At 28.3% G+C, this 16378-nt stretch overlaps 1 protein-coding gene and 2 long non-coding RNA genes across 4 annotated transcripts; all 3 read right to left on the reverse strand.

Moving 5' to 3' along the window:
• Nucleotides 1–1984: 1984 nt before the first annotated feature.
• Nucleotides 1985–3660, reverse strand: LOC146720674 (dynein light chain roadblock-type 2-like). 2 transcript variants are annotated; one of them, XM_085488142.1, is made up of 4 exons: nt 3504–3660; nt 2863–3018; nt 2412–2746; nt 1985–2338 (listed from the first exon to the last, which is right to left on the reverse strand). In XM_085488142.1, the coding sequence occupies exons 3-4, from the start codon at nt 2467–2469 to the stop codon at nt 2130–2132; spliced, it is 267 nt and encodes an 88-aa protein (XP_085344268.1). In that variant the 5' UTR covers nt 2470–2746; nt 2863–3018; nt 3504–3660; the 3' UTR covers nt 1985–2129. The 2 variants fall into 2 exon arrangements, with proteins under 2 accessions (XP_085344268.1, XP_085344267.1); XM_085488141.1 differs by lacking the exon at nt 3504–3660 and adding an exon at nt 3240–3484.
• Nucleotides 3661–4642: 982 nt separating this feature from the next.
• LOC114929796 (uncharacterized) lies at nt 4643–5304 on the reverse strand. Its single transcript, XR_003819319.1, has 3 exons — nt 5171–5304; nt 4962–5106; nt 4643–4877 (listed from the first exon to the last, which is right to left on the reverse strand). It is a non-coding gene; the product is annotated as an uncharacterized LOC114929796 (long non-coding RNA).
• A 7120-nt stretch (nt 5305–12424) lies between these two features.
• Nucleotides 12425–12929, reverse strand: LOC146720675 (uncharacterized). The gene is made up of 3 exons (XR_014925979.1): nt 12846–12929; nt 12652–12770; nt 12425–12579 (listed from the first exon to the last, which is right to left on the reverse strand). It is a non-coding gene; the product is annotated as an uncharacterized LOC146720675 (long non-coding RNA).
• Nucleotides 12930–16378: the final 3449 nt, after the last annotated feature.

Consider the following 16378-nt stretch of genomic DNA (forward strand, 5'->3'; position numbering starts at 1 on the left):
TTATTTTATATTAATTTTAAATTTGCATAAGTTTTTAAATTTTAATTTTTTATAAAAATGTTTATTTATTCGCGCAATAATTGAACATTACTTTTTGTAGAGATATTAATTTTAGAACATAAATTTTTGTCAATTGATAGATTTTTTTACTTAAAAATACTTTTTTGTTTAACACTTTTTCACATGGAGCATGGACTTGGCATCTTGTTTATCTTTTTTTTTAAAAGATAAGTTTTTTTATGGTACAATTCTACATTTGCAAATTTAAATTTTTATTGATTCATTATACGACTCTATATATGTCTGCAACTTTAATTTTCCACTGGTACAAGTTTCTACTTTCACTTGGCGCAATTTTTTTTTTATTTCATTACTTTTGTTACGATTGTACATTGGTTTATAATCGATAATTTTTCATACAATTCTATTGTACATGGGTTTGCAATGGATAATTTTTGTTAATGGTGTGCCCTTAACTGGTCGCCTTTTTTACCTTTTTTTAAAGGTGAGTTTTTAGAGATTATATCATTCATTTTTGTATATGATAAGCATCTTTAAATAAATAAGCAAATTCAATTTTTCTGGCATTTTCTTATTTTAGGTACATATATATCCAATAATTAATATACAAAATTAAATATTATTCATCACACAATTTGTATCAAAATAATATATTTTTAAAAATTTATTTTAAATTTATTTAATCATTTTTATCATTGTGATTGTAGTGGCAAGGATTTTATTGCTCAGTGTCATTGCAAGCATCTGGCCTGTATATACCATAATATATTGTGTAATACATTGGCTAAGTATGACAATATGGATTTTGATAGATTCCCATGGAATATTGGAATTTTGTCGGACTTGCAGTCATCCACCACATATGCAGCCTACAATTAAAGAACGCATTTATTCCATATTATTTGCTTCCGTTATTGGCATAGTGCACATTTTTATATATCTCAATGCTGTAGATAGCAAAACATTTTGAAAACATCTATCTTTCTATGTTATCTGTTTTTTTGAAAATATTGCAGCAAATTTATTATGGCAATATGCTTGTCCTCCTGCAGTTAAAGAGGCTTAGTACTTTAATATAATCTTTATTATTTGTATCATTTTTTTTTTCTTGGGAATTACAGCAATGCTTTTGTACTATATTGTCTTGCATCCCTCAAAAAGACAACATACTTCAAACGCACCAGTTCAAGCAATGTAACTTTGATATTTATTTACTTTAAAAAATGAGAGATAAATTATACAATATGCAATTAACCTTATCTTATGACTTTTATAAATCTTATGATAAAATCTAACTCTCTCTTAATCTTTATTATGAAAAGAATCTCGGTATTATATGAAATAATTTCATTGTATAGTTTAACTTTCAAAAATTTTGCAAAATAAAATAACTCACATTGTATTTCTACCATATATATAAAAAAAAGATAGGTAAATATAAATAAATAAATATATATTTATGATATACAATAAATAAATATATATATATATATATATATATATATATAAAATGTTGGATTTTTATTATATATATATAATTTCAAAAAATCTTTTTTATATGCTATTGAATTTTAATACATACAATTTTGATTATATGTATTTTAATTGATTATATTTATAAGTATTTTTATATTATCTTAAAAAGACTGCATAGAATTATTTGTGCGACACTCTTATATGTATGTATAATTAATAGGGACCAACTACACATTTTTTTTTCCACTGAATAAAAACAATCTCAATATTAAAATTAAATTATAAAAAAGATACTGTGATATTTTATTGATGAGAAATGTACATTTATAATTGTATTAAATACAAAAATAAACATGCCATGAATTACTATATATACATATTTTCATAATTATCAAACTTAAAAATATAATATTGTTACCAAAGAAGAAAGCACTATTTAAAAACTCTAAAAGTTCATAATTTGTTAGATTAGTAATTAAATACTGCATTTTGTATAATTTTTAAGCTTTATTCTTTTATTTTTCTTTATTTAATTGAATAGATATTAACATCCACAATGTAGCATACAGATTAAATTAACAACCAAAGAAATAAATCTTAACTTTGAAATATATTTTTGTTTCTTTTAAATATCAATCAACTGGATTTTGTACTATTAATATGAATTCTTTATCTGGTGCCATCATAATTTTATGTTTTTTGCTACGTATGCGCAAGAAAGTTAAATCATTTGTTGGATTCAAGTCACGTACGACAGAACGAGCTTTATCTGACAATTGACTTATCAAACCTGCGTATTGAACTGTTGTCGTATTATCTAATGTTGACTTTATAGGAATACCTAAAACAGATATAATTTTATAAATTTTTGTTTACAACTACAAGTAAATCATGTCAATGATCTCATGTAATACCTTTTGCATTCACCACTATTGTTCCAACTACCCTTTTATGAGACTGAATTTGTTTCATAGTTTCTTCAACCTCTTATAAATTATTTCATCGAAATTTATTAATAAAATTTTTATTTTAAATATTCCAATAACGGAAGCAAATCATATGGAATAAATGCGTTCTTTAATTGTAGGCTGCATATGTGGTGGATGACTGTAAGTCCGACAAAATTCCAATATTCCATGGGAATCTATCAAAATCCATATTGTCATACTTAGCCAATGTATTACGCAATATATTATGGTATATACAGGCCAGATGCTTGCAATGACACTGAGCAATAAGATCCTTGCCACTACAATCACAATGATAAAAATGATTAAATAAATTTTAAAAAATATATTATTTTGATACAAAGTGTGTGATGAATAATATTTAATTTTGTATATTAATTATTGGATATATATGTACCTGCAATAAGAAAATGCCAGAAAAATTGTAAAATGGTTCCTATAGCACTGATATTAGATTTATCTTGTTAAGCTAATCGAATGCTGCGATGATAACTAGCCATTGCCCAACCCATGCTCACAAGTGAGCTGATAATGCTACCTGCTTGATGTACAACTGAAAAAAATATAGAAGCTAATTAAGAAAATTATTAAAAATATATGCATACTCATACATAGGCATTTATATAATTGAAATATTATTGAAATAATAGCAAAATATCTGATTTTGTATCACAGACTGTAAACTTGCACATAAATTATTATGACAATAAATTTGCAAATAATAACATTAAAATTGAATGTAAAAATTGAAATTGAAAATTGAAAATATCTAACCCCGCACGCTGTCAATATAGCGGAGGGCAACTATCGCCGTCTGTTGTAAAACGTGCGAGATGGACATTTCCAATACATGCATCTATTCATGTGTTGTGTACGTGTGATATATGTGTGCGCATGTGTTGTATACGTGTGAATACGTGTAGCACGATACTACTATGTTTGCGTGGTCGATGATGATAATAATAATGATGATGACGGGGACGTTTCTTAAAAGAAATTTTTCATATTTTGACTTTGCAATTATATATCTCTGCTTACAAATCACGTAGAGCAGAAATAAAGACACTTTTATTATATAATTCAAACTCAATCTATCGATTAAGTCTAGTATAAACTCGATTGCTTCAGCCGTTATTGAGAATTCGAAATATTATAAAGACTCAAATGTCCGACTCGCGTTAAGATACACGGTGTCTCGGCTACGCCCTTAACTGGTCGCGAGACACTACCGTGTCTCTTGATAATAGAATCAAGATAACAAGATATTAATAATTTTAAGTAAAATTTTTGTCGTTATAATATTAATAGAATCAAAATTCATGCATTATTCATAAATATTATGCAGAAATGTAATAAATAAAATTAATAAACTAAGTATATATTCAATCGACGAAATATTCTACTGATAAGTAGACATTAAACAGACAAAATTTCTATTTCCTTTAAATCGATTGCTTTCGAAATAGATGATGAAATGGGACATCGTACTGAGGAATTTGAGAATGTGAACGAGGATGACTTCGTAGATGTAGAAAATGTATCTTTTGGATGTAAGTAGATTCAGAAGATTCAAAATTGACGGAAAAAGTAAAGATAAAATTAAAATATCTAAACGATTATGTTTGTGTTGTTGGAAAAGTTCGAAATATCTAAGAAGTATTGAAATCTGCACAATAGAATCGTGCAACGAATGATGAAATGTATAATTTCCTAGAAAATAAGCAGATCTTCGGTCTCATAGATCTTCCAATTGATAAAAAGATTACGGAAAATGAATAATATGAAAATGATGATAATGAATTTGATGAACCTATTTGAAAACCGATATATGGGACTATCGATTGTTCAATTATTTAGACTTTTAACTAAAGAAAAATTTTGACTGCTATCTGGAAATCTTTTTTAAAGAAGAACGGTTTTGTTGTCTTAAACAGTTTATATACATTAAGAAAATTCTTACTAAGTTTAATATGGAAAATTGTAATACTGTTATATAGGAATATTTATTAAAATAGGAATTAATTATCAAGAAAAATCGTTAAACTGCAAGATTCTATACCAAGAGATGGTTAAAAGCCTGATGTTTCTAATGAAAAAGACGGAACCATGTGGCGACAAAATGACTTGGCACTCTTTCTGTTCTTAACACAAAGTTTATTTAATTAATCAATACAACAGAACAATGAAAGAAACACGATGAACAAAATAAATGCGCGTAACAGTAAAAAGAAGAAACAATGCCCAAGTTTCTGCACTGAAGAGTTTTTTGGGGTTTTCATTCTTCTTCTCAATTCTAAATCGTTTGTGACTCAATTGCATGTATGACTTTCGGTCATCAAAATCGATAATTAGATTTTTATTTTTAGCGCACATATCTCACACACACATACTGTGTTTGATTATTTCTTCTGCCTACGAAAGAAAGTTCAATCATTTTCGATTTTTTTCGATGCGCTACTAATTTATTTACAATTAGTTAAAATTATCTTTTATTACCTATTTATCTACTACTGACTAATATATTCAAACGTTTCATCTTCCAATAATTTCTAATTTAGTTATAGTAGCTCAAAATGTGGAACATTCAAAACTGAGCAAAATTGGCAGAATGTAAAATGAATATTTCGCTATTTATAAGGCACTAAAAAAAGCACTGGTTTATAAATCAAATATAAAAGGAAAATTTAAAAGGAAAAGAGGCTTACATGCTGATTTTGCAAGAGATATCAAGACATAGACCTTGTACTAGAGTATTATGTTATTCGCTGGCTAACAATAAGTCAAAGATAGAAAAGTGTTTGTCCCTGTCAACGATTGAAACGAAATATATAGCTGCAAGCAAAACCGTAAAGCAGTAACTTATTTGATGACTTTGCACATGACGAGAAAGAATGCAGAAAAAAAAGCAATTATCTATAATTTATATTCTATGTAAATAACTTAAGTGTGCTACTGGACTGATAAAAAACTTGGAATTTTACAAAAAAGATCATACACATAGAAATGCGTTACCACTTTGTTCGAAAAGGAAAAGTTGCGGTATTTATTACACATATAAAAGGCTAATAAGAGCAGAAGTAATATATATATTACGGTTATAAAAAAAAAACTAATTTATTACATTTAATCAATATATACTGATAGAAACAATAAAGTTTAAATTAATATAAAATTATAAAAATAAACTCAAAAGTTAAAACAAATGAAAAAGCGAACGTTTCGATCCAATTTTTCGGATCTTCTTCAGCGCAGTACACAAAGCAAAATAAATTAAAATCACAAAAGCCTAAGTTCATGTTTAACGTATAAAAGTCTAATAAACATATTTAAACGCGGTTACATCAATAAATGAAATAAAACATCGTAAGATTAACACTAAGGTGGTTCTCACTAATCCATCACATTAACGTAACTGTGGGAAGCGCTCCTCTTTAGTTTTCTGACTACGAGGTTGGCAGGTGTTAAAATATTAAACATTAATCGCATCCTATCAATTAAAATAATTTTCTCATTCCACCTCACTAATTATAAGATTCACAATCAAGTGCGTTATGAAACAATAATCTAACAAATGGTATCAAAAAAGTATGCTAATAAAAACTTACATATATTTATGATGTGACAGTATTTTAATTGTAACAGTAACAAACGTGACGCTAGTGTAATCCTTATCTCTAAAAACTCACCTTTAAAAAAAGGTAAAAAAAGGCGACCAGTTAAGGGCACGCCATTAACAAAAATTATCCATTGTAAACCCATGTAGAATCCTATCCTATTGCAAACCCATGTAGAATCCTATGAAAAATTAATCATTGCAAACCCATGTAGAATCGTACCCATTGCAAACCTATGTAGAATCCTATGAAAAATTAACCATTGCAAACTCATGTAGAATCCTATGAAAAATTAACCATTGCAAACCCATGTAGAATTGTATTAAAAATTATCCATTGCAAACTTATGTAGAATCCTACATTGCAAACCCATGTACAATAGAATTGTATGAAAAATTATCGATTATAAACCCATGTACAATCGTAACAAAAGTAATGAAATAAAAAAAAAATTGCGCCAAGTGAAAGTAGAAACTTGTACCAGTGGAAAATTAAAGTTGCAGACATATATAGAGTCGTATAATGAATCAGTAAAAATTTAAATTTGCAAATGTAGAATCGTACCATAAAAAAACTTATCTTTTAAAAAAAAAGATAAACAAGATGCCAAGTCCATGCGCCATGTAAAAAAGAAATAAAAAAATTTTAGTTAAAAAAACTGGGCGCGCTGCTAAGTTTCAAAATTACAATGCACCTTAAAGTAACATTAATTAATTTAAACACAAAACATATTTTAACTGTAATGAGTTTAAAAGTAACAATTTAATTTTAATATTGTTAGAATATTATTTAGCAGCGCTCCCAGTTTTTTTAACTAAAATTTTTTTATTTCTTTTTCACATGGCGCATGGACTTGGCATCTTGTTTATCTTTTTTTTTAAAAGATAAGTTTTTTTATGGTACGATTCTACATTTGCAAATTTAAATTTTTACTGATTCATTATACGACTCTATATATCTGCAACTTTAATTTTCCACTGGTACAAGTTTCTACTTTCACTTGGCGCAATTTTTTTTTATTTCATTACTTTTGTTACGATTGTACATGGGTTTATAATCGATAATTTTTCATACAATTCTATTGTACATGGGTTTGCAATGTAGGATTCTACATAAGTTTGCAATGGATAATTTTTAATACAATTCTACATGGGTTTGCAATGGTTAATTTTTCATAGGATTCTACATGAGTTTGCAATGGTTAATTTTTCATAGGATTCTACATAGGTTTGCAATGGGTACGATTCTACATGGGTTTGCAATGGTTAATTATGCCTAGGATTCTACATGGGTTTGCAATGATTAATTTTTCATAGGATTCTACATGGGTTTGCAATAGGATAGGATTCTACATGGGTTTGCAATGGATAATTTTTGTTAATGGCGTGCCCTTAACTGGTCGCCTTTTTTTACCTTTTTTTAAAGGTGAGTTTTTAGAGATTATATCATTCATTTTTGTATATTTTTATGACCGGAATAGAACAATTATTAAACATGTTTATCTAAACTTCTTTGCTTAAAATGATGTGTACAATCATATCCTAGAATCCTGATCATTCCTCCTAAAGCACCCTATTTATATAAATTTACCCATATGTGTGTGTGTGTGTGTGTGTGTGTGTGTGTGTGTGTGTGTGTGTGTACTAATGTCGAGCATTTTTTATACATTTTCTATTAAATTTAGGTAAAAGTTGCAGGATTTCGAAAAAGAAAAAGTTGACACAGACTTTTTCCTAAACGGCGATTTTCAAGGTTATTTAAAGGTCACTTATATTTTCAAAATAGAATTACTTTAATTTTTCTCATATAAATCGATTCCTCGCAATATTTACTATAAAAAGTTGTAAAGGTATAATTTTTATGTATCTACATAATCTTACATAAACTTCGAAATATTACAAATATTTTATTTTATGAAATATTTCAGTTTATGTAAAATTATGTTAACTATCTTTTAAATTATTCACTTTTAGCCATCTTACCCTTACAACCTTTTATAGTAAATATTGCAACAAATTGGTTTATATATATAATATATATATAACATCAGTTATTATTAATTGATGTTTACATTTATTTTTAGACTTACTAGAGCTCAAATGCTCCACATTTTTTGCAAAAACTGTTTATTCTACAGATTTCAAATATGCTTTTAAATGATGATTGAATATTTCCTTTTTTAATTATTTTTATTATTATTTTTCAATCTCAATCAACTTTTATAACTTTATGCCAGCACGATACAAATACATGTGTCTTTATTTTTTTATTATTTTCATTATTATTTTTCAATCTCAATCAACTTCTATAACCTTATGCCAGCAGGATACAAATACATGTATGTCTTTATTATTGTATCAACTCTTGTCTTTTCCATGTAACCATGTCTTCATAGTTTGAATTATCCCTTCATCTTCTCAATCTTTCGCAGAGATTTAATTAATTAAATACACTTCACACGAAATAATGTTTGCTAGAAGATATACAGCAAACGATAACTGTAAAAACGTGATTACGTGGAAAGAACAAGAGTTGGTACAGTAAAGGCAAGTAAGTAAGTACATGTAATGTATCGTATTGGCATAACGCTATATCCGCGGAGCAGATAATGTGGCTGTAGAGGTAGTCTGCAGTGCAGCTAATGTGGACGTAGATGTTGATTGAGATAATTGTCTAATATAAAATAGAATTTCAAAATTTAGTTTAAAAAGCTGTTGCATATATAAATAAAGTTTATTTTTTCTAAATTTGGAATATGTTTAATTAATTAATTTTTTAAGTCTATGTTTAATAAATTTTTTAAGTCTGTATTCAATAATTTTATTCATTTGATAAATACATGTATGTCTTTATTTTGATATGTTTAATATAATTAGAAATTCATTATTAATTAGATATGTAAACTATAAATTCATAAATTTCACATTAACTGCATATAGATGTTTAAAAATCATGAATGTACTAAATAAGTACACAAGAACGAACAGTGAGTGAGTGAGTGAGAATGTAAGAGAGTGTGTGGGTGTGAGAAAGAGTAGAGAGAGAGAGTTAGCCAACATAACCCCGCACAAAAGCTGACAGGGATCATGAAATGTACTAAAGAAAGATAAACAAAACAATACGAAACAAAGATGACAAATGAGTACTGATGTGAGGAAATGAGAGAGTGTGTGTGAACTATCAGTGTGTGCAATTCAAATGTGTGTGAGACAACAGACGCAGAGAGAGAGCGAGAGAGATAGAAGAGAGAGAGAGAGAGAGAGAGATCGAGAGAGATAGAGAGAGAGGAGAGAGAGAGAGAAAGAGAGAGAGAGAGAGAGAGAGGAGAGAGTAGATAGAGAGAGAGAAGAGAGAGGAAGAGAGAGTACGATCCGATCTCGCATCTACGCTAGAGATCTCGTATCGGATCAGACGATATCAGCTAGTCGGCTCTCTCTCTCTGCGCATAGTCATAGAGCGCTCTACTATACTCGCTCTCTCTCTATCTTTTCTCTTCTGCGGGCATCTACTCTCATCATTGAGCCTCGCTCGCTCTCATCTCTCTCCTCTCATCGCTCTCGTCTATCTCCTCTCATTCTCATACTCTCGCTCTCTCTCTACATATATATCTATCTCTCTCCTCTCCGCTATCTCGCTATCTCTCTCTCTCTCTCTCTCTCTCTCGCTCTCTCTATCTCTCTCTCTCTTCGCTATCTCTCTCTCTTCTCTCTCTCTCTTCGCTTCTATCTCTCTTCTCCTATCTTCTTCTCATCTCTCCTACTCTATCGAGAGTTAGCCAACCATCCACCTCCCGCTATCGCTGGCCGATATGGCGGGAGCGCCACTAGTCGCCATCTGTTTGTAAAACCGTGCGAGATGGACCCAAATTAAACCACTACCTGCCAATCTTGCATGTGTTGTGTACGTGTGATATATGTTGTGTCGCAGGTGAATTGGTATACGTGTGAATACGTGTAGCACGATACTACCTATGTATTGCCGTGGGTCGATGATGATATATGATGATGAGTAATGATGATGATAATGAATGATAATGATGACGGGGACGGTTTCTTGAATAGAAATTTTTCATATTTCGACTTTGCATTTATATATCTCTGCTTACAAATCACGTAGAGCAGAAATAAAGACACTTACTGTATTATATAATTCGAACTCATCTATCCGATTAAGTCTAGTTACATAAAACTCCGATTGCTTCAGCCATTAGTGAGGATTCGAAATATTCATAGACTCAAATAGTCCGACTCGCGTTAAGATACACGGTGTCGCCGCTACGGACGCCCTTAAACTGGTCGCGAGACACTACCGTGTCTCTTGATGTCAGTAGAATGGCTCAGAGGTTACTGAAGCTCAGTTGGAAACGAAAAGTGGCAAACAACTATAATCATTTTGTGTTTGTTATTTAACCTTAGAGTTTAGGTAGTCTCTCTATAGCTTCGATATAAATATCAGATAGACTTTCAGTATCAGTCTGTAGATTGAGACTATTATTTTGTTATTTTATGTATATCATTTCTGATACTGATCTTTTCTCGTAATATATTTCTTTATCTAAAATATTAATGTTCTCTCAATCAAATTTATGGTTAAAATTAACGCAGTGATCCGTTATTACTGATTTAGTATTAGTATTTCTAACTATATGTTTCTTATGTTCAGAAATTCTTGTAGTCAGTCTTCTACTAGTCTGGCCAACGTAAGAAGCGTCGCAGTTTGAACAATTAATTTTATAAACAACGTTGGTATTATTCATTTTAGGAATAGTATCTTTATGTGTACTCGTATATATTTATTTAACTTATTAAAACTAAAAAAGGATAATTTAATATTTATGTCCCTAATAATATTTTTAAATTGTTCAGTCAAACCGGGTAAAAATGGTATAGTGAAAAAAGACGTTTGTTCATTATTATTATTGTTAACGTTAATTGTGGTATTTTTTAATTTTTTGAATAAAATTACTAAATGTTGGTTAATAGTATTGAAGATCAAGTCAAGCGGATAACAGTTTTCTAAAAGTATGCTGACAACGGTAACGAAATTTTTATAATGAAATCGTGGATGTGATAATAAAATTGTTCTATCCACTAAACCGTATAGGTAGTTCCCCGCTTTTGACAAAATGGATGCTGAGACAAGAAATGTAAATACTTCCCCGAGAATGTCGGCTTGTGATACCAATCAGTAATTATCTTGTTGTTTTCTAAAATTATTGTCAGATCCAAAAAGTTTATTTTATTATTATCGTCAGTTTCCAGAGTGAATTGGAGTCTATTATGGTAAGAATTAAAACTCATAAGTGTGTGGTCAATTAAAATCAATGGAACAGTCAATACAATGTTGTCAACATATCTGAAGTAAATCGGGGGTGTGAATTTTAACAATCGTAATGATTTATTCTCAAGATCTTGTAAAACTAGAATATGCAATCACTGGTGAGAGAGAAGAACCCATGGGCGTTCCAAAAGTTTGGCGGTAGATAATGTTATTAAAAATAAAATATAAAAATAATATATACATCTTATAATTAGTGAGGTAAAATGAGAAAATTATTTTAATTTATAGGATGCGATTAATGTTTAATATTTTAACACCTGCCAACCTCGTAGTCAGAAAACTAAAGAGGAGCGCTTCCCACAGTTCCGTTAATGTGATGGATTAGTGAGAATCATCGTAGTGTTAATCTTACGATGTGTTAATCGAAACGTTCGCTTTTTCATTTGTTTCAACTTTCGAGTTTATTTTTATAATTTTATATTAATTTAAACTTTATTGTTTCTATCAGTATATTGATTAAATGTAATAAATTAGTTTTTTTTTATAACCGTAATATTACTTTTGCTCTTATTAGCCTTTTATATATGTAATACTTTATTTGAATTAAAGAGCATTTAATTAGTATATTGTTTCGGTATTTAGCATCTGAGTAAGAAAAAGCAGATTGCAGATTTATTGCTGACAAAAAATTACCGAAATCACGATTTATGAAATTGACTGTCTATAGACAAGACTTTACATTAAATCGAAACTGAAGAAGTGCTAAAAAGTTTTTTGGCGCATGGCAATAGTGACATCATTTTTGCTTTCATAAAGGAATTTAAGTTTATAATTGAATGCTTTAATTAAATTTTAATTTTAATTTTAATTTTTAATTCTAATTAAATTTAATGTGAATTAAATGATTAGTGAATTTAATAATTTAACATTTTATTATTTTTATCTATATGCTTCTTACTACAAATTACAATAAACTATTATATAAAAAGTTACTTTTAATAATAATTTTAAGTTAAAATATAATAATCTACTTTTATATAATATAAAAAAACTATTAATCTCGGCTCGAATTATTGTGTTACAATAAAAATAAAATCTCGACGGCAATCGGAGCCTATGCGGATGACATGCACAAAATTAATAAATTAAAATGAGATCTCAAGTCAAACTCATTTATTAAATTCTAAACGTTTCGACCCACTTCGGGTCTTCTTCAGTAGCTGCAAAATACAAAGAAACAAAAATAGAAGATAATCGGTACAATCAGAAAATTATAAAACTCGTATACATACAATCCGCAAATAAATTAAATATCATTCTCCTCCCTATTCAAACCGTCCGGCCGTCGGAGTGTCTCCCTAACGGTGACCATCGTCAGGAAGGAAGCGGAGCAGTGACTCCCTTACCAACACTAATCAACATGGTATAAATTAAACGTAGAACAATTCACAAGAATTAAAAATTAAGAACCGGGAAGAACACTCACCCCGACAGCAAAAACAGAGAGAAGACGATGCTACACGTGACACATCACTCTAACGACTGTGCGGTATTCTACCTCGACACAGTCGATACATATATACGCAAAAAACAAATATAAAAATAAAATATGAAAATAAAAATAAAAATAAAAACAACTAAACTAATCGGCACTCATGTCAAAAGTCTAACAAAAAAACCCGGCTATGTAAAATCACAAAGCTAGATTTTGGTAAATTTTTCTATTAACAGATCAAGATTCTCGTTTAATTTATCAGTGTCGCTATGTAAATTTAAACTATTCCTCTGACGTTTTATGTGGATCATTTCGGATATCAAACGTTTACCTAAAAAAGGCTCCTCGTCTAAGACTTTTACATCCTCCCAATTAAATTCATTCATCATTTCTACTTTTATATAATACAATAATTAACTTATTATTTAAAAAAAAATCATAACGTTTTTATAAAATATAAAAGCATGATAACTGATATTGGAAACAATGAAAATTTATTATTGAAATGTTAGAAGATTTTTCAGTTTCTCTTAATCATTGTAATTGCATTAGTCATTTGTAGAAGTGGATGAATGGAATAAGAGATGTAATAAAAAGATGCAGCAAATCAATGGAACGAGGAACATTTGCGAAAAAATCTACAGAAAAGTGTTTTTACAATAAGGCACGTGCTCATACATAAATACTTCTATAATATATTGAAGAATTTATAATATAAATAGAGACTATATTTACAATAAGCAGTTATATAATATATCGAAAGAATATGAGTATGCGAATGGCACGTTGAAAGTCTAACTTGTTCTATCAGCGTGCACGGATGAAATACAACAAAGACGTCGCATGTAAGTGCTATGCACGATGTTGATTCGCATTTGCGTCATTGTCTTTTGTTTTTCCACATGTCGGTTTTCATTGCAAATCGCAAATACATGTAATACGTAGACATAAATAGTCGACTAAACGCTAGAAATGCGTGGAAGTTTGATTAATTAACGAAGATAAAAAATAGATTTTTTAAAATTATAATTGATCAAAGTACCGAGTATTTATTTAATCGATTACTATAATAAATAGAACTGCGTGTTTTGATTAAGCGCTGTGCGAAATGTAAAAAGAGTAAAGAAGAATAATGTTGCCTTTTCTCTCTCTCTTTATCTCTTTTTTCACATAAATGAGATAACAATAACATAATATTACAAAGATAGTAAACGTTATCGGTCATAATTAATTTTTAATTTTTATATTTTTATTTATAATACATTTTTTGAGATAAATCATTATTTTACTTCTCGTTATTTATTTATCAAAATATAACATTTTTGTTAAATTTTTAAACATAAAATTTTGAAAGAAAAATCTTTTTTACTTTCTTTGTATAATAAAATCTTTCCAAAACTTATTAATAAAAATTCTGCATTTTAAGTTTTACAATATTGTCATTCGTTTGTTTTACAATATTGTATATACAATTGTTCCAATTGTAAAGAATACTGTTTTAAATAAAGCTTTATATAAATGTTTGTATAAATTTCTTTATTTTTATAATTAAGAAAAACTTCAATTTTTATACAAATTTTATTAAAGTTTTAGACAAAGGTTTAGATTTATTATAAGTAAGTGCAGAGTTTGTTATTTAAAAAAATGTCTTAAATACTTTTGTTTTTTAAATACAAAATAATTTATTTTAAAAATAATTTTTATTTTATACGCAATAAACATTGGTTTATTTAATATAATAAAATATTTTTTTAAACAAAGTATTATATGTTTATTTAATTTAAAAAATTATACTTACGATAGTGTATTTATTAAGAACAAATTTTATTTTTAATATATCATAATTAACAGATTGTATGTCTTCTGCGTTCAGTTATTCTTGTCATCAATTGGCGTTTAATCTGACTTATATATTGTGTCGCAATCTTTACAATTGATTTTGCATACAATATAGGTCTCATGGGTCTTTGTGTGTATTTTAAAGTCAGAATTCTTTCATAGCTTATGGCTCATATAAGTTCACAAAAATACCGGGTGTTCAAAATAAAGCATTATAAATTTTTATCTCTAAAAATATTGTTTCTAGAGAAAAATGTTTCAAATAAAAGTTATAGAAATAAAAAAAATGTAGTTGCATGTTGTAAATTGTATATTTTTTCTTAAAAATAACTATGCATTTCCTTTAGACCAATTGATTTGTCTAATTATTCTATGCATAAAAAATATTAGGTAAAATTATTGAAAACTAAATATTTTGCAAGATATTTTGCATTTTATATCAAATATGTCAGAGTAAAATATAAAATATCTCAAAAACTGTTTAATTTTTAGCTATTTTAACCTTATAATTTTTTATGCAGAATGTTACAAAGAATCTATTTGTATAAAACACTTAGAGTAATTTCATTAAAAAAAGTCAAGTTGACCTTGAAACGACCTATAAAAACTATCACTCTTACAAACATTCCTATAACATAAACTTATGTCCCCCTTGAAATATCGCAACTATTATTTGAAACATTTTTTTCTAGAAACAATATTTTTGGAGATAAAAATTTGTAACGCGCGCGATTTATTTTACATTAACATATTAAAATGTTTTCAAAACTCATTTTAAAAGTTATTTAAAAATTATAAATGACATTTTTCGAAAAAGTGTTTGATATAAAAATTTCATGTTTTTTCGCCTAAAATCCGAATCTGTAATTAAAAAAGTACCATATTCCATTATAAAAAGCAGTTCCAGTCTTAATCGACCATTTCTGGCCGAAACCGGAAGTTGAAAATATCATTCGATAGAGAGCGTATCCGACCTATAAAATAGATATTTTATTTATTTCGAAATAAACACTTGCCTAGTTTTTAAATAGATGGCACGAGTGGTCTGAGACACTGTATATATAAAATATTATAAAGTTAACTAAAAACTTGTTTAAATTAACATTTTTTTACGCTCGCTTATTGATATTTATTTAATTTATTCAGTTTACTCAACTATTCATATCCTATTATATTTGCATTTTTGAATGCAATTTTTATTTTTAGTCATCAATCTTATGTAAAAAAGTTTTTTTTCTCTATGGATATTAAAATGTTCATTTTTCAAGATATATACACAATATTATTTATATTCAAATATAGTCAAATTAATATAAAAATGCTTTTTAGTGACAGTAAAAGATCTAAATATTCAAAAGCTTTAGTGAAACAAGAGGTAAAATGAAAACACAGGTTGTTACATATAGTATACTCATTAAGGAGCTTATCTCTAAATATACATGAGTTTATTTAGAGAAAGTAATGCAAAATGGGGGTGATTTTCAGGACTAAAATCATGAAAAAACGCTAGCATTGCTCGCATTCCATCTCTTCAACTTTCATTACTGAGGCATCGTGGAGTCCCAGCGATCACTTTATTCAAGTTGACTCTACTTCTGTACTCTTCTTCGCAGATACAAAGCACAGTCAACGACAAGATCCGTCTGTCCATCCGTACGTCCACCATCTTGGCCAACCTCGTTCGT

The sequence above is a fragment of the Nylanderia fulva genome, unplaced genomic scaffold (assembly GCF_048542155.1).
Source record: "Nylanderia fulva isolate GAGA-0341 unplaced genomic scaffold, ASM4854215v1 Scaffold64, whole genome shotgun sequence".
NCBI lineage: Eukaryota > Metazoa > Arthropoda > Insecta > Hymenoptera > Formicidae > Nylanderia > Nylanderia fulva.

What these genes read in the sequence shown, in the direction of transcription:
- LOC146720674 (XM_085488142.1), bottom strand. Translation starts at nt 2,469, where the DNA reads ATGAAACAAATTCAGTCTCATAAAAGGGTAGTTGGAACAATAGTGGTG. An exon ending in AATAGTGGTGAATGCAAAAG is followed by an intron (nt 2,339 to 2,411) that starts GTATTACATGAG and finishes TATCTGTTTTAG; the next exon opens with GTATTCCTATAAAGTCAACA.